Raw genomic sequence first — 19,311 nt, forward strand, 5'->3', positions numbered from 1 at the left:
ATAAATGTAATAATTAAATTGTATAACTCGTTGTGTTATCTCTGCGAGTCACCCGAGGGAAACATAACACATGATAAGACGTAAAACAATAACAATGGCGTGGGTAGCCTCCGGAAGTTTAATTGTCTACATGGAGCGCCGCCTAGCCAAGGGAGATAACCTACTTATAGGAAAGCCCTATATTGTGTCCACATACAAGCTTTTTATCTCTCTATACTTTATATATATATATCTTATATATTTTTTGTACATATTTATAAAGATACATTTTTATTGCTTTATATTTTTTTTTACACATTTTTTTCTGTATTTTACCTTTCACCCTGCATTTTTCTTGTGCATGTGCGTATACAGACGTGTATATGAACCTTTTTTGTGCATGTGTGTCTCTGTGTTCGTTAGCTTCTTCCTAATGGGGATTTCTTGAACTTCACGAGATCCGGGCCTAAACATTGGAGCATCATGATGTGGCGCAGTAACAACAACAACTCCTTCATGCTCAGCAGCCTGAGACTCAGTGGCACTCATCCTTTCCACAGAACCATTCCCCTTGTTAGCCATTCTTCATTCAATAATGTTGTTCCTTACGTCCACATGCCACAACGTTCATTCCTGCCTCCGTCCCTCATTCCCCACCGAATTATCTCTTCTGTGTTACACCTTTCTTTACGTGTTTCAGTCATTTGACTGCAGCCATGCTGGAGCACTGCCTGTAGTCGAACAAATCGACCCCAGGACTAATTCTTTGTAAGCCAAGTACTTATTCTGTCGGTCTCTTTTGCTGAACCGCCAAGTTACAGGGGCGTAAACACACCAACATCAGTTGTCAAGTGATGGTGGTGAGGGACAAACACAGACACACATACATATGTGTGCATGAGTCTGTATGCATATATGTATGTTTGTATGTCTGTATAGAGGGAGAAAGGGGGTTAGAAGAGTTTAGCCAAATGAAAACCCAGAGATTAAGTCGATAGAGAGACCTAGTGTATGTGGGAGAGACAGAGAGGGGAAGAGAGAGAGTGAGAAGGAGACAGAGAGAGAGAGAGAGAGAGAAAGAAGGTATGTCTTGAAAGCTATCCCAGTTAAGAGGGAGGACTGTACTCTTGGATGCTTATACCCCATGGAAGCCAGGTAGTATCTATAACTAAGAGAGGAATACTGGAGGAGGTGGGGGGAGAGGTCTCTGCCAAGCTGAATTACTCTTGTGCAGACTACCTGGAGATAAAGTCTTCAGTGCTGACTCAACAACTCAAAGATCTGGTGTTGTTATTTAACCCTAGGTTAGCTCCAATCCACATCTTATGATCAAAACCACGACAGTCTTGAGATCATCCTGTGTTTTTTTATTTGTTTTTGTTCTCTAATGTGTCTTGTTTTTTTTTTAAGATTGCAGGTATAATTTGAGGGAAATTTAGTTGCTATTTCTGTCAAGTCAGGCAATCATATAAAGCAGTGGTTTTCAACCAGGGTCAATATGACCCTTAGGGTCCTGTACCAGGTTTTGTTGTTAAAATTTAGGTGCAATAAATTGATCATATTTCTGTAATACACAAAAATACGATAATATTTCACTATAAAAATAAAATAGGATTTTTCTTTCCTTTAATGTTGAATGATTTTAGGGGTCCAGTAACATAGAAACCAAAGGGATCTGTAGGTAAGAAATGGCTGAGAATCAGTGAAGAGAATCTCTGATTTGAACTCAATGAATTGCAGGAATGTGTGTGTGTGTGTGCATTGATATATAGATCCCCACCCCCATTTTCACTGGTTGTAGAGCAGGACAGATGTGAAATGTAACCCCACCCTCCAAAGCCCTGCTTCAAACTACTTACCAAGTATTTTAGTATTTAGTGCTACACATGACTTATATATGGGTAATAGCAGTGCTGTCTGAGATTACAAGCACATTAGACAGTTGCCAAAGAGCCCCACAAGTCTAGGGGCCTTATACTACCCTCTCCTTGCCATGACAAACATGTAGGAATGCCAGTGTATTGTATCTTCTGGGGCTATGTAATACTGTTAAAATAAATTTGGATTGAGTTTATACATGCACATGTAGTGTTCATGATGTGCTTATAACATGTTGAAATCAAATGACTCCAACTCATGGGTATCCTGATGCACTTACATGTTATAATGGCCCTGCGTTTTGAGTTTATTATACATACAACCTTCATGATGTAATTACATGTGAATATGGACCTGGGCTTATACATTAATGTATTTAGTGGTCATCATGTAATAGAACATCATCATCATCATCTGACTTCTATTTTCCATGCTGGCATGAGTCGGACGGTTTGACGGGAGCTGGCTACCCAGAGAGCTGCACCAGGGTCCATTGTCTGTTTTGACTTGGTTTCTACAGGCTGGACGCCCAGGCTGTTTCTTACATGGCACCGGCACAACAATTTATAAAAACTGAACTGATGTTTTTACTGAAGTTTCCTTTTTTTTTTTTGTTGTCTCAAACCAAATTGAGAAGGATCCTTCAAAATCTTAGACTCGTACAAGTTGATACAGATGGAATCCTTCTTCCATCTCAGACTGCGAGCATGTTTGGTTCTTGTATTAAGTCGGCAATTGTGGAGGGGTAAAGTATTCTGTGGCTCCAAAATAAGAGAATGCCAACCATTCTGGACCATATGCGAACCTAATGAAGATCCATTTGGTATTCTATGGCCTAAAATTTCTATAAAATTTGAAGGTACAACATAAACAATAAGGATGTAGTGATATTTCTAATCTCATGATTAAAGGCATTCCAGTTATAACCATTCTGTCTTTTTAGCGGATTCAATATTTCCCTTCTTCACGTAGGTGGGTGTGATTTGAAGGAGATTCAGCTGTCATTTCTAGCAAGTTCCATTCCTGTATATGTGAAGTAGAAGTTCCATTTCTGCCTATGTGAAGTTTCTGCGGTCCTGTACAGTTAAATGAGAAAATTTCGGAATATATTTATGCTGCCTGTCCAACATGCATGTCCAGTGGTCGATGGTGGGTGAATGGTTATAGCATCGGTAGGGAAGTATTCGTACGTGAATACGGGGATAATATAGAATGTATGAGAAATAATTGTGTCCTGAAACACTTCCGAGCAGACAGGGGAAAGAGAGAGAGAGAGAGAGAGAGAGAGAGAGAGAGGGGGAGTCTCGTGTAATAAGAGAACGAATGTTATATAGCAGAAACCTTCGGATCCATCTCATTTAATAAGTATCAGATTGAAGCCCATAGGCCAGCGAGTCATTTTGCCGGAAGATTTCCATGTACACACTGTCCAAGAAGTTCCCTGGTGTCAAGGGCAACAACTTTGTTTTCGCCGTGTCGAGAACAATCTAGAGAGGTGGGTGGGGGGAGAAGGGGTAATTAACAAGGCTACCAACTTTATAAGGGTGTGGCAACATCTAACAGAGGATAAATGCGGGTACGGAAGCATTACAATAAGGCCACGGAAATAAAACGCCTATAGTCTTATCATAAGGTTTCTATAATCGCAAAGTCGGGAAAAAAACAAAAACAAAGAGAATAAGAGAGCGAGAGAGTTAGGGAACTGAATAACGTGGATCCCCTATCGTTTCCATACGTCATAAACCCTTAAAATATCGCCAGGAGAAAATAGGAAATGTTCAAGGGAGGTAATCCTCATAGCCACTGTATAACTGCGACACACAGACGAACGGAAGTGGAGCGTGGTTATCTCCCTTCAGTGTTTACACTCCCCTTCAGTTATTTGGGTTATGGAATCGTTTGGCTTAACTCTCTCATGTTGAATGTCCAAAGTAAGTACTTAAAAAGCGCTCTTTTCAAATTTATTTCGTTCTAAAATATTCACTGTATCACATATATCGTTAATTATATTTCCTAATTGGTCAAGCGGTGTCGATATTTCTCCCACGCTCCTATTTTGTGTTGATTAACCCAACCCTTCGTCTCGTCTCACTTGTTCGAAAGTCGAAAAACCTCCGATTTCCGAATTTACAATTCGATTTTGATTTTAAATTTTATTTCAGCCTACATTTCCCGTATATTTCATGCTTAAACATCACCAATTACATCAATAACAAAGCCTAAACAACTTCAAACTTTAAAAAAAATTTACGAAAAAAAAAAAAATTGACACAACTCCACCTCTTTTTTGGAAGTAGCCACAAAGACGGGGTTCATTTTTAGTAATACTTATATAAGGAAACTGATCCCCCATTTCGTGGCCGCCCGCTGAATTACTCCGCACTGCCAAAGAACCTAAGAAAAAGGATGTGAATTATACCGGATGTAGCTATTTTTGCCAACATTTCATATTTCGGGCTTCAAACTAGTTTTCATTTATGAACATTACTATTATTAGTATTAATATATATATATTTATATATATACACACCGATGTGTGTGTTTATTGGGTAATTCAAACTCTTTTAACGATGTCTTAGATAAACGGGGTCGTTGGATTAGAAACAGCTGGGTTTAACTGTTTCTGGCGAGGATTGTCATAATACTCAAGAATTTCGAGTTTATTAAAATAAAACTACGGGTCTTGGACGAACTTGGGAAGAAGCTAGCGACAGGAGTGTTGGTCACACTGTGTATATATATACACACATATATATATATCGGAAATACACGAGTAATATTATATATATATAATAGATAATATATATATATATATATATAGGGAAAGAGAAATAGACATGAGTATATATACCCGTTTGATAATATGTATTATACGTGCATTCATACATACACTCATATACATATATATATATATATAATATTTAGGGCGGTGAGCTGGCAGAATCGTGTGGGCAACGGAGGGAAAATGCTTTGCGATATTCCGGCTCTTTAACGGTTTGAGTTCAAATCTTGCCAAGGTCAGCTTTAGATTCCATCCTTTCAGGTCCGGATGAAATAAACTGCCTCTCGTCAGATATTGGCGGTCAGTGTAATTGACCAACTTATTTCCCCTCAAAACCGCTGGCCTAATTATGATATATGTTTGTATCTCTCTGTCTCTCATATATATATATATATATATATATATTCACGTACATATATAAACAGAAACATAGGCGAGCATGTGTATATTATGCCGACTATATATATATACACGCACGTACGCATATACATTATATCCCTCTATCTATCACTGAAGAGGTGTAAATTTTATATACAAGGAATAACTGCCACTGTGTGTGTGTGTGTGTGTGTGTATAAACACGGACATAGATTATGTATGAATAATTGTACGAGTGTCGTGGTTATATAATAGAAAATCCGGTTCGTTCGGTAAAACAGGAGATAATGGTATTTGTGTGTGAGTAGATGTAGGTGTAAATGTATAAATATATGTTTATTCACGCGCGTTTGATTATGCCGGAAGCAATTACGATTTGTACGTGTTTGTGTGTATAAATTCAGATTCGCTGTCTTAGCTTACTCAGAGTTTCACATCGAGCGAACGACATCCACTGTACACAAATCAGTTCCGTCACATGTATTGAGTACTGCTTTTGTTTGGTATTTCTAATCTTAAAAGTCTGTCTGCCTGCCTGCTTGTCTATCTATCTATCTATCTATCTACTCGCATGTATACGTACATATATAAACTCTTCTACATATAAAACTTGTATTTCTATATAAACTCGTATATATACATACATATCTATCTATCTATCTATCTACCTACCCATCCACACATATGAGAAGTACGCATATCACTATAGAATTGTAATTTAATATTAAAGCTAAGTTATATGTGTGCATAAGTTTATAGATTTTTCTAAAACCACAAAAGCAGATCTATACACACACACACACACACATTTCTGTATATGTATGAATGTCAAAGAATATGAAATGTGGTTTTCAATAAATTCCAATTTGAAAAATGTGTGAAATTCCATTTCTTTCACACCTTCTCAGCAACGATTTCTGCCAGACTTGTTCGATTATTGTTATTTTTCTTTATAATCCTAAAGAAGCTGGGTTTATAGCTTGGGGCAATGGATGTCCTACTTGAACACATATATTTGGATGTAAATGTGTATATATATATATATATATATATATATATTCATACATACAAATATATATGCATACATTCATATATATGTGTGTATGTATATTTATGCATTTATATATACACAGACACACGCATATATAAATTTATATGTAAATGTATATATTTATTCATACATACAAATATATATATTTATGTATGCATAAATATATATTTTTCCTCTGTGTGAATACATGTATACATACATACATATATATATATATATATATATATATATATATATATATATATATACATAGATAGATAGGTGAAATGACACTCACATCACATGCTTATAAACATACAGAAAGTCCAGTGTTTTTATAACTTGTTATATATAGACCTATTGATCAACACCCTCCTTATGTAAACATTTTATGGATCCTGGCTTGTTTAGAACAATGAATAATTTTTTGCCTTCTTATTAATATATTAATAAAGAAATTTGTATGTGTGGGTGTGTCTGTGTTTGTATGTATGTATATATATGTGTGTGTGTGTTTGCAGTTATATATTGTTTCTCTTTTGATTGTTCTCATGCAGAGAGTACAGCCATGCTGGGGCACCACTATTACTGTTAATGCTTGTCTATTTTAGCCTCATTTTCTGGCCCCTGTCTCCCCTCTGGAATTGGTCCTGGTGAGGTTGTGAGTCACACAAAGCTGTCCTTCTTTGTGTTTCATTGTGTGATGTGGGTCCATCTGGCACGACAGATAAAAATTTGTCTAAATGTTTATGGAACCCATCCACATCTACACCTCCAACATCTCCAAGGCCTTTTTGGGAAGGTAGTGAAATTTTGTGGTTCTTCAAACCCTAACAGTATTGGATTCTTACTCTAAATGGAGAGGATGGTGTCTTTAGAACCATCCTGGGACATCCAGTTTGGTGATTGATATAATGTTCAGTCCTAAAGCTGGATACTGGATCATCCAGGATTAGGCCTATATAATTCTATATATCGTTTGCGTCTCAGGAGTTGAACCGTAGACTGCAGCCATGCAGGGTTACTGCTGTGGATTTCACTCAAACAGATTGGCCCCAGTATTTCTCTGTTACCAAACCACTAAGTTATGGAAACATAAAGGCACCAACACTAGTTGTCAAGCTGTGGTGGGGGACAAATGGAGGCACAAAGACATACACACACATGATGGGCTTCTTTGAGTTTCCGTCTACCAAATCCACTCACAAGGCTATAGCAGAAGACACTTGCCCAAGGTGCCAAGCAGTTGGCCTGGTACTTTGTGGTTTGGAAGCAGACTTCTTTCCACACATCAACTCTTAACCCTTTCTTTTGCTATATTTCTGTTGAGACACTCTCTGTTTCTTTCAATTAATTTTAAATATAATAAAGAATTTAGTAAAATAACTTGTGGTCGGACAGGATTGCCTATGCCCTACATTCTGGATACGACATCTAAAGAAGAAGATAGGAGATAACTTTGGACAGATTTCTGTGGTATTCTGACCTCATCAGCAAAGCATAGCTTTTACTATTCTGTCGAAGTAGTGATGAATGACTTACTAAGTTAAATGTACCAGATTGCATTTGTCAATGTCAGGAAATATGATATCCAACACTGAGTGTGTTTATAACCCTAAGTGTGGATTCAGTTGGTTGTTATGTTGAAAGAGCAGCTAGAAGAAGCACTTACATACTACATGTACACACACACACACACACGTGTGTGTGTTTATCACTGTTTGACAAATTGCTTGTTAAGTGGTGGCTTTGTTTATGTCTGATGACTTAGTGGTTTGACAGAAAGAGAGCAATAAGCATTGGAATCAATTTGATTGACTAAACCATTTGAGATGGTGCAGTGGTGCTCTAGTATGGCCCCCAATCCAGTGACAGATGCAACTAGTGTTGGAATGTATATATATTCCTGTAACTTAGTGGCTCAGCAAAAGAGACCCTTAAAATAAGTGTCAAGTTTTAAAAAAGTACTGGGATCGGTTCATTCAATTAAAATTTTTGAAGGTGATGCCCCAGCTTGGCCACAGTCTAGTGATTGAAACAAGTAAAAGATAAAAGATATTTATATATATATATATATATCATCGTCATTGTTGTCGTTTAATGTCTGCTTTCCATGCTGGCATGGGTTGGACGATTTGACTGAGGACTGGTAAGCCAGGAGGCTGTACCAGGCTCCAATCTGATCTGGCAAGATTTCTACAGCTGGATACCCTTCTTAACACCAACCACTCTCAGAATGTAGTGGACGATTTTTACATGCTACCCGCACTGGCATCAACCACACTTGAATGGTGCTTTTTACATGCCAGTGACGCAGGAACCAGTCTGGTGGTACTCTCATCGGCCACAACAATGACTTCACTTGACTCAACAGGTCTTCTCAAGCACAGTTCATTGCCCAATGATTGAAGGGTGCTCTTAAATGGGTCGGTTATGCTGCACTGGCATAGGTCTCGGTTATTGTCTCACTTGGCATGCCGGCTCTTCTCAAGCATAGCATATCTCCAAAGGTCTCAGTCACTTGTCATAACTTCTGTGAGGCCCAACGTTCGAAGGTCATGCTTCACTACCTCATTCCAGGTCTCCCTGGGTTTACCTCTTCCACAGGTTCCCTCTACTACTAGGATGTGACAGTTCTTCACACAGCTGTCCCCATCCATATGCAACACATGACCACCACATCTGATGCTTCTTATGTCCAACTTTTCTCTCAGAGCACTTACACTCTGTTGTGTATGCACACTGGCATTACACATCCATTGGAGCAAACTAGCTTCATTCCTTGCAAGCTTACACATGTCCTCAGCAGTCATGGCCCATGTTTCACTGCCATGTAGCATGGCTGTCGCACACAGGCATCATACAGTTTACTTTTTACTCTGAGTGAGAGGTCCTTTGTTACCCGCAGACGTAGCAGCTCTCTGAACTTTGGCCAGGCTATTATTCTAGCAGCTATATGTATATAGGCACAGGAGTGGCTATGGGGTAAGAACCTTACTTCCCAACCACATGGTTCCAGGTTCAGTCCCACTGCATGGCTCCTTGGGCAAGTCTTCTACTATATCCTCAGGTCAGCCAAAGCCTTAAGAGTGGATTCGGTAGATGGAACCTGGAAGAAGCCCATTGTATATATATATATATATATATATATATATATATATAATTAACAGAACGAGATAAAAATCCAAGGCTGTGAAAGATTTCAGAACATTTATAAAGGTCTTAAAGCTGTTTCCAGAATATTCAATATATCCCTTCGTCGGAGACGGTGTGAGAAAATGGTTAAGCTATAGTTATTCTAGAGAAGATATGAAGTGGAGGAATGAAAACAGACGTGAGATATGCAGGGATATTGTATCTGCAGTTCCTTCCTGCTGAGCTCATCAGTTGAGTAGAAGTGGTTGGATATCAAACGCTTCGCTTATGTTCACAGATGACAGTTGTGGTGTAGTGTGAGAGAGTTGTGACTTGTCAATGGTTAAAGAATGACAATGGGTTGTGGTACAAATGATAGTGGGGGGAGAGAGGAGCAGGAGGGTGCTTTTGTTACATCATCATCATCATTGTTTTAATGTCCATTTTTCCATACTTTTATGGGTCCAATTTTCTATGGCCAGATCAGACAAATTTCCTATCGCCAGATGTCCTTGTTGCCAATGCTCACCCGTTTCCAAGCAAGGTAATATTTCTGCATGGCAGATGGGTTTTTCCCAGGAGGCTGGAAATAAAACAACATCGCTTGTATGATGGTGATGTTTACAATTGTCATTTTCACGTGATGTCAAGGTGGGGACACACACACACACACACATGATAAGCTTTGTGGTGCAACAGTGATAAATGCGTTTAATACAGAGATTAGTAATTAGAACTCTAAAAGATAGAGCTATTTATAGTTGTGTCTCTGATTAGAACCATAAAGCTTTTAATCAGGTGCATTGTTCATATTTGATGCTGTGTGAGAGGTGGCACCGTCAGTGTAAAAATGCCATTTTTGATGATTTCCCCTGACAGCTTGGTTTACCGAGTGAAGAAACCCTTGTCATTGTCATCATTTTAATGTTCATTTTCCCATTTGCACCCCTCAATTCTTTTCAGAAGGTCATCCACAAAATTCATGAAGTAAACCTTATGGTTCGCCCTTTAAAAATCCAAAATATCATCATCATCGTTTTACATCTGCATTCCATGCTGGCATGGGTTAGACATGGTGCTGTGGTTAGTGTCAGCACATATTTGTTGGCACTTCTGATCTAAATGGGTTTGAGGACTACATCTTGCTTGTGTGTTTCACTCTTAGCATCGTATCTATGACTATGTCCTTTCTAACACCAAGCATTTCAGAGTGGACAGTAGGACAAAAATCTTGTTATAGGTCCCCCCACACCAAAAAAAAACTGTGGAATGGACCACTTGGATCATATTATGCATCACTGGTTTTGATCAGCAAGTTTTAACTTGAGAGGAATTTCAGAATTCCAAGGGGGGCTAAATTGGGGGATTCCAGTGCAGAGTGGGGGAGAGTTGTGTTTAGGATTAATTCTGCTTCTGCTGGATTTATTTTCTCTTCAATGTTAATTTTTGAAGATCTTAATTATTCGGGCGGTGAGCTGGCAGAATTGTTACTGTGTTGGGCAAAATGCTTTGCGGCATTTCGTCTGACTTGGACATTCTAAGTTCAAATGTCGCTAGGGTCGATAAGAAAGCAGTTGAGCACTGGGGGTCAGTGTACTCTAATTAACCCCTTCCCCTAAAATTGTTGGCCTTGTGCCAAGATCAATATTTAATTAATATAACATCATTAATGTTATATAATTAACTGTGTTGCAGACATGATTAATATTTTCTTGTCCTGTATAGCTCTGTGGTAAGTAGCTTGCTTACCAACCACATGGTTCTGGGTTCAGTCCCACTGCATGGCACCTTGGGCAAGTGTCTTCTACTAAAGCCTCAGGCCGACCAAAGCCTTGTGAGTGGATTTGGCAGAGGGAAACAGAAAGAAGCCCTTGTGTGTGTTTGTCCCCCACCACTGCTTGACAACCAGTGTCGGTGTGTTTATGTCCCCGTAACTTAGTAGTTTGGCCAAAGAGGCCGATAGGCTTAAAAAAATAAGGCCTGAGACTAATTTGTTCGACTAGAAGCAAAAATTCAAGGTGGTGTCCCAACATGGCTGTAGTCTAATGACTGAAACAAATGATAAAAGATGTAAATGAGATTTTTACATGTAATCCATGGGTTTGATGCATCTGCAAATTTAGATATTTACTATTAGGACCAAAACACAGACAAAAAGGTTGCTTAACAACTGAAATGGCTTTTGTTTTTCCCTTGGTTGGTTGAGGAAACTGGGATTATGTACCTTGGCTGTAAAGCTATTAGTAGTGAAAGTTGGTCCTACACCTCAGTAGCTGTCTCTCAACAAACACTATTTTCAGCTACTATGGTGAAGATGGTCTTTTGCTGAAGAGGTCAGAATAGTACTGAAACATATCTAGGGAGGATGATAAAGGCGTACATATGAAGAAATGAAATTATTAGTCATTGATTTGTAATGTTCTTCTCTCACCTCATATTTGGCTTCTTGAGGACCTACATAGAAAATAACATTAACTTTCCACTATTGATTTCATTAACATATAAGCACAGGCAGCATGGCTTAAAACGGGGAGCATATTTTGGCCTGATACGGCCAGTTTAAATGCTAAAACGTTAAAATGATGATGATGTGTGTGTTTGTGTACATGTCCAGTTTATCGCAGAGCTATCAGTTGTGTCTTTATTTACCATGGTCCCTCTTGGGTTCTCACATTAAGTTTTATATCCCGAGTAATGCACAGGAATAGACTTGTTTGTGTCGGTCGGTAGTAACAAAGCTAACGGGTGTGTGTGTGTGTGTGTGTGTGTGGAAGGAAGGGTCCCGGTTTATTTTCGTTTTTACAGTCTGTCAGCTGTAAGTATGTCCACATTGCTTGCAACTATGATTCACTATAGCTGTTTGTATTGTTTATATACAGTGTATGTGTGTATTTATGCACATATATTTAAATGAGATTAATCACCTTTGATCACTTGCCAACCACCACTGTCATCCATGAAGACTATATATATGTATGTGTGTATATGTGTATATATATATGTAGTACACACATAGAGACACACACTTCTCTCTCTCTTCACGTGCCATGTCTACAGGCATCTTTGATCATGGACCTCCGTTGCCAAAGTCTGAAGTTTCATGATTTTATTTGGGAAACTTACGTCAGTGGTTTCCAGCTGTAAAATAGTTGTTTATGCTTTTGCTGCAGTCTCTCACCTCTAGAGGGAGCTGTTCTGGTGAGGAGACTATGGTGGTTTGGTCGTGCATTGCGGTGCCCCCATGATGAACTCATATGGTGGGCAATAGCACCAGATCCCCCACCTGCAACCCCACCCTCCTGGTTGGCATAAGCAGGGAGAGGTGGTCAGTTGAAGATGTAGCTTACAACTCTCAAAGCAGATATGGAGCTTGGTTCCGGCCCTTAAGTCTTTTGGCATTCATTCCTGAAATCAGGAATGGCTTCAACACATTGTAGCAGGGCTGTGGAGTCAGAGTTGGAAACAGTTAAGGGGTAGCTGGAGTCGGAGTCAGCAAAACTATACCGACTCTCATTCCAACTCACAATATCTTTATTCTTTAATATAAATCAAAGTACAAGTGTATGCATATGCTTTATGAGATATGTAGGCACACAAAATCTTCAAGCGAGTTGCCTGAACGTCATATAATTATAACTCTCTCTTTCTCTCTCACACACGCACATGCACACAGAGACACAGGCCTGCCCTTCTACCCAGTCTGTTGTTATCTTTCACTAGTTAAAACGATGTGAAGCTCATTGTGACTAGTGGTGATTAACAGCATCCAATAAGTCTGGTTGAGACTGTAATACTATGATATATATCATCATCATCATCATCGTTTAACATCCGCCATCCATGCTGGCATGGGTTGGATGGTTTCACAAGATCCGGCCAGGCAGAAGCCTGCACCAGACTTCTGTGACTGCCCTTCCTAACACCAACCACTCAGCAGAGTATAAAAATTTAAATACACAACTGAAAGAGCTACTATTAGTTTCATGCCTTTATGGTACTTGAACAGGCATATTTATAAAATACGCCATGTATCTTAAAGCAATATACATGGATTTATGTATAAAAGCAGATATCATGCTCCCCCCCCCTCTCTCTGAGCTTACAAACACTATAAAAGTATATTAAGGTTATTGTTGTTGAACTGGTGGCATTATGATGAAAATCATACCAGCTGTGGCCATTTTTTTTTTTGTGTTTCTAAGCATTACTATATTATCCTGTGTCTCCCCCTTTTATATAAGTGGGTAAGGTTGGTTGACTCTCTTTCTGTAAGGTTGGGGGAGTTTGGCTGCTATTTCTCATGAGCACAGCTGTGGGGTTAACCAGTTCACTTAACAACCACATGGTTCTGAGTTCAGTTCCTTTGCGTGGCACCTTGGGGAAGTCTCTTCTTCTATAACCCTGGGCTGATCAAAGCTTTATCAGTGAATTTTAGTAGATGGAAACATTACACACACACGCATGTCTGTGTGTCTGTATTTGTCCTCTCCACCACTTGACAACTGGTGTTGGTTTGTTTCTGTCCCCATAACTTATAGGTTTGGCAGAAGAGACTGATAGAGTAAATTAGTAGCAGATGTAAGAAAATAAAGGCAGGGATTGATTTGTTTGACTAAAATCTCTCAGGCCGGTGCCCCAGCTGGCCACAGTCCAATGACTAAGATCAGAAAAAGGTTAATTGATCCCCAAAACATACTTCATTGACTCTGTGTGTGTGTGTACCCAGACATATATATACATGTAGAGAGGGGGGGGTACAAAAACTATTTCACTCTCTTACCTCCTCCTCCTCCCTCTCTCTTGTCTCATGTATACAGTGTATGGTGTATTTATTGTATTTATCTAAGCTGTTACATATTATAACAACAGTCTGCATTTATATTCACTCAGTCAAGGCTAAACAGACTGCTTTTACAGTGCATAGGGTCAGGCGTGGCCGTGATGACTGTGTGGTTGCAAAGTTCACTTTGTGGCCATGTGGTTCTAGGCTCAATCCCCCACTGCATGGTACCTTACCCAAGTATTTTCTAACTATAAACTCGGCTTCACCAATGCCTTGTCAGTGGAACTTGGTTGAGATGCAACTGTATTGGATTCTATTGTTATATGTGTGTATATATATATATATATATATATATATATATCATCATCATCATTATCGTTTAATGTCTGCTTTCCATGCTAGCATGTGTTGGACGGTTTGACTGAGGACTGGTGAACCAGATGGCTGCACCAGGCTCCAATCTGATCTGGCAGAGTTTTTACAGTTGGATGCCCTTCCTAACGCCAACCACTCCGAGAGTGTAGTGGGTGCTTTTACGTGCCACCAGCACGAGGGCCAGTCACACGGTACTGGCAATGGCCACACTCAAAAAGGTGTTTTTTACGTACCACCTGTATGGGAGCCAGTCCAGTGGCACTGGCAATGACCTCGCTCAAATGATTTTCTAACGTGCCACCACCAGTGTATATCAGCCAGAAAGCTAAAAACTGAGTGCTTTGAGAGTGAAACCTAAGATATTTGTTCTGCATTGGGTTACTGATACTCCCTTGTCATTCAAGTCATCAGAAAAGCAACCCCCTTTATCCTTGTATTTTGATCTTCATTATAAAATGGGCTTTTAGGAATAACTGTCCCTATCCACCCTGCAAGGTCTTGTGCATGCTTTTATCCTGTTTGCAGAACCAAATGAGGTGGACACCTCTGCTTTATGTGGAGATAATTAAAGAATTTGATTCCAACATCTCTTGAAGTATATTAGTGTGTGTGTGTGTGTGTGTGTGTGTGTTGCATTAAATGAACAACAGTCAATATACATGGTTGATGAAGAGAATAACACTGTTGTACAATATTGAAAGATTTCTGAAGCTGACATTAAAGAAAAATGTCACTCAGTTTGTGTGGAGAAGCAGGAATAATAGCAGAGAAGTAAGTGGCTGATTCAGATATTGATCCTAGTAGCGCTTGTTGTATGGCTCGGTTGGAGCTAAATATTTCTACACCAGTGTCTATTTTTAGGTGAGTTTTACTTCTCTGCAGTCATTGACCTGTAGAACTTCACGGTGAACATCAGGCATGTGAATCTCTCCAGCCTGAGAGGAAAGACGGATCTACTGCAAAAGGTCAGGAGATGTGTCACACCGCTATAAAAGAAGCAAACACGGCTGGAGAAATTTCAGGTAATTCCTGCCAAATATTTGAAAGTGTGGCCAAGTTTCCAATCCATTGTTGTGGTGGGGGATGGCCATAAAGACCAGACACATTAGGAATGACTCTGTGAGGGATTCTTTGCTGAGTTGTTTGACTTGCTGGAAATAGCAGCCAAATTGCATCCATCCTAATAAAGAATGGACATTCTAAGATAATTGAAGTCTAAGGTAAATTGTGCTTTAGCGAAAGATGAAGTGGTTATGGCTGAAATGGTTTTGAATGTGTGTTTCATCAGGGTTGACATATTTTGTCAGTTTCATTATATAAGATTGTTTGACATGATAAGGCAATTAACCATACACTGAGGCATAGCAGGACAGTGAACCGTGGACTCTGAGGTCCCTATCAGGTATGACAGGGCAGTGAACCATGCAGTTTTCACTTCCTCCAGAACTGGTGAGATAGGCATAGTAGATGTTGATGTTTCTGTTGCTGAGAATGGGGTTCTGGAGAGGAAGGATTGGGGAAGGGTTTAGTACAGGATTTGGAAGGTGAGACTCGGTAAAAGTGTTGAGAGGAGGAGAAACAAGAGTTTACTTAAGTTTAGTGTAGAGGTGGACATTATAGTAGCCACTATTTGTGTGTGTGTGTGTGTGTGTGATATTTAAAAATTAAAGAAATATGCTTTGATAAATTCACAAGATTCAGAAAAGTATTAATTATATAAAGAAAACATCTTTAAAAAATAGTAAATACATACAGATCTGATAGAATAAATTTGTAAGGCAAAATTTTCTATGCTGTAATCTGTATAGTAGTAATTACATTTGGTAGTGGTCATCACAATTTCTGGCTTAGTTTCGTATGACATGGCATATTTCTTTTTGTCTGGAATGGATGGCAAGACCTAAAGTCTGAGTATTGTGTGTGTCCATGTTCTTGCAGTTAATTATCAAAATATTCAGAAATAATAAGTTCCTTTTCCATTCCATTCCGAATTGGATTGATAAATTCATAGAATCTTGTAAGGTCTTCCTTATTTCTGTTTCAAAATACTTTTCCAAGAATCTTTTCCAGTTTCCTTGTAAATAGGATTAGAAATGCTGATCAAAACTATTATTTTTCTTCTATGATTCCCGTCATTAGAGCTGTAAATGTTGGTGCAACTCCTGTGGCCATTGCTGTTCCTTTTATTTAAAGGTAGTATTGATTATCAAAAAAGTAGTTGTATCTTAGCACCAATCATAATCCTTCTTGTATGTATTGTTTTGAGAATTTCTCCTGCTTACAAGGGGCATTTGTGTAGGGGCTGGTCACATTAACACTAATCAGGATCATCACTATCTTTCTGGAATGTGATTTAAAAATCCATGTCCTCTCTGATGAAACTAAAAGTCAATTTGCATGATGGTTTCAATCTGATACCCATGTTGTTTGTCCTTTAACAATTGAGTGGAATTTGAAATTAGTTTCGGGAATTTTTACATGTGGTATATGAAGATCTAAGCTGTTATGAATTTCCAGTAATCCCTAAAAATTGCTTGTTTTTTTTCTTCTTCAGAATTAGGTAACACAACTCATTTTCAACCAAATTGCTTTCAGTTTTGTCCAATAATTTTCTAGTTTTGTTCATTGTTTGTTTTCCAATATGTTTTTAAAAAATTTTTCTTTGTAGAAATACTGGTCATTTAATTGTTCTCAGACCGTTTCCTTTTAATGGGTCTCATCCATTATTACAACTTCTTTAAGGACTTTAAAAGAATCTTTCCATAGACATTCCATTGCTATTTTCCTCTTTGTCATATTTGATTTTATGCCATTTTTCTGGAATGCTCCTCTTTTCAAACCTATTACATACTCCTCTAAGTGTTTATTCCTGTTCGTCAGAGATTTAAATCTGATTTTGTTTTTCTACAAGTGATGGATCTTCATAACCTTTCTTTACAAAGAATTCCTATAACTGAAGTTTTCAACAAAATTCTTCAGTATCTTTAATAAGATCTGTTGTATCAGGTTTTGGAGTAACTCAAAAATTTTTATTTCATGTCTCATAAGATTTTATTGTGATAAATTTCTTACTCTTGGATCAGTTTAATGTTTTCTTCACTTCCTATCATTAATGTTTCCCTTCATTTTTGAATGGAACCCTTGCTCCCCAATTTTTTGTTTATTTATTTATTTTTTTTGTTTTTTATGAGTCATTTCTACCCTGGCTTTCTATTTTACTTTTTTTGGAACGACGGTTTCCAGTTATTTTTTCTGTTTTGCTTGTTTCAGTCATTAGACTGTGGCCATACTGGAGCACCAAGCGGTAGAATTTTTAGTCGTATGGATCAACCCCAGGACTTATTCTTTTGTCTTTTAAGCCTGGTACTTGTTCTGTTGATCGTCTTTCACAAAGTTACAGGGATGTAAACTCACCAACACTGGTTGTCAAGCGGTGGTGATTGTGGGGTGAGGGGACAAACACAGACACAAAGATACACACACATACGACAGGCTTCTTTCGTATATATATATAGATATATATATGTATATATATATGTATATGTATATATATATAATATATACATACACACACACACACACACACACACACACACACACACATATTTGTGTGTCTGTTTGTCCCCCACCATCGCTTGACAACCGATGCTGGTGTGTTTAAATCGCTGAAGCTCCATTGGTTGGCACCATTAAGATAAGTCGGCTTTTAAGACCTAAACCCTTTATGTGAACACACACACACACACACACACATACAGGTAAACTAATTTATCAAACTTCATAGTGATTTACAAGTGTTTGTCTGCAGGTAATATTTATGTATACCTCATGTATTTATATAGTGTTGTATTACGTGATGAAGTGGCACTAATGGACTTACTGCTTCCTCCCCCTGGTTATATCCTTGATGAAGTGTATACAATTGTAATACACACACGCACACGTATGTATACACAGATGCCCAACTGCTCACTGACAGTCTGAACAGAAAGAAAGAATGCCTTGTGTTACAAAGGACAATATTAACATGGCTCTAGGAATTAATACTGAGACAACCATTTATGAATTATTTCTGCTTCTAAAGCAAATTCTTCTTTACCACATACACACACACAGAGTGAGAGGGAGAGAGGGGCAGACAGAAAGAGAAAAGAATTCTTCACCTCCTAGACAGTAGTGGTCTGCTATTTACTTACCATCTCCTTCTGCTGCTACTGCCAGGCCTTCTGCTCTGCTGAACTGACCAACCAACTCCGTGCAACCGACAACCATTACATTATTAATTATAGATTAGAAATAATTATCATTATAATTATTTAATTATTACCCGTCTCTTTGTTTGTACAATTCATTTCTTTCTTTGGTTGCAATAAAGAGGCTTTTGTTTCTAACTTTTCTCTTTATGATTTTGAATTTCAAATGCTCCTACTGGGAGTTTTTGTGTCCACATGACTTGGATAACCTTTGTTGATCAGAAGTTCTCCACTTCACTGCAGGACTGTACTGACATTGAATTATTCCTCACCTGGAATAGTTTCCTTTGAACTATTTATAAGCCTTTATAGCTATTTATAGGCCTACCTGGACTATGAGATGGCCAAGAGTTAAAGGTAGTTAACGATGAGTTTGAATTGGTTTAATGAACAGGAGGATATTGACAGGTTGTGAATGGTACTCACTAGTGATGGTGACGTTATGCCTCCATTCATCTTCCCACATGGCCTCAGACTCAACACAGAGGCCTACATCAAATGCCTGGAGGAGGTAGTGCTGCCCCGGGTCAAGAGGGTGGCTGCTGGAAGACCTTATGTCTGGAAACAGGACTCTGCACCCTGCCACACAAGCAGGAGAACCCAGCCATGGCTGTCAGACAATTTCTGTGACCACATCACCCCTAACATCTGGCCGCCTAACTCCCCAGACTGCAACCCCCTTGATTATTATGTGTGGGGTGCAGTTGAGTGAGAGACC

At 38.7% G+C, this 19,311-nt stretch overlaps 1 protein-coding gene across 1 annotated transcript in view; it reads left to right on the forward strand.

Annotated features, from left to right (window-relative positions):
* The window catches only part of LOC106870060 (zinc finger protein 594), a 99,236-nt gene that overhangs the window by 64,857 nt on the left and 15,068 nt on the right, over nt 1-19,311 (forward strand). The window contains exons 2-3 of the mRNA XM_014916028.1: nt 9,665-9,726; nt 10,062-10,169. Of these exons, the coding sequence (XP_014771514.1) occupies nt 9,665-9,726; nt 10,062-10,169 (170 nt within the window). The remainder of the gene's footprint in view (nt 1-9,664; nt 9,727-10,061; nt 10,170-19,311) is intronic.

The sequence above is a fragment of the Octopus bimaculoides genome, chromosome 14, assembly GCF_001194135.2.
Source record: "Octopus bimaculoides isolate UCB-OBI-ISO-001 chromosome 14, ASM119413v2, whole genome shotgun sequence".
Lineage (NCBI taxonomy): Eukaryota > Metazoa > Mollusca > Cephalopoda > Octopoda > Octopodidae > Octopus > Octopus bimaculoides.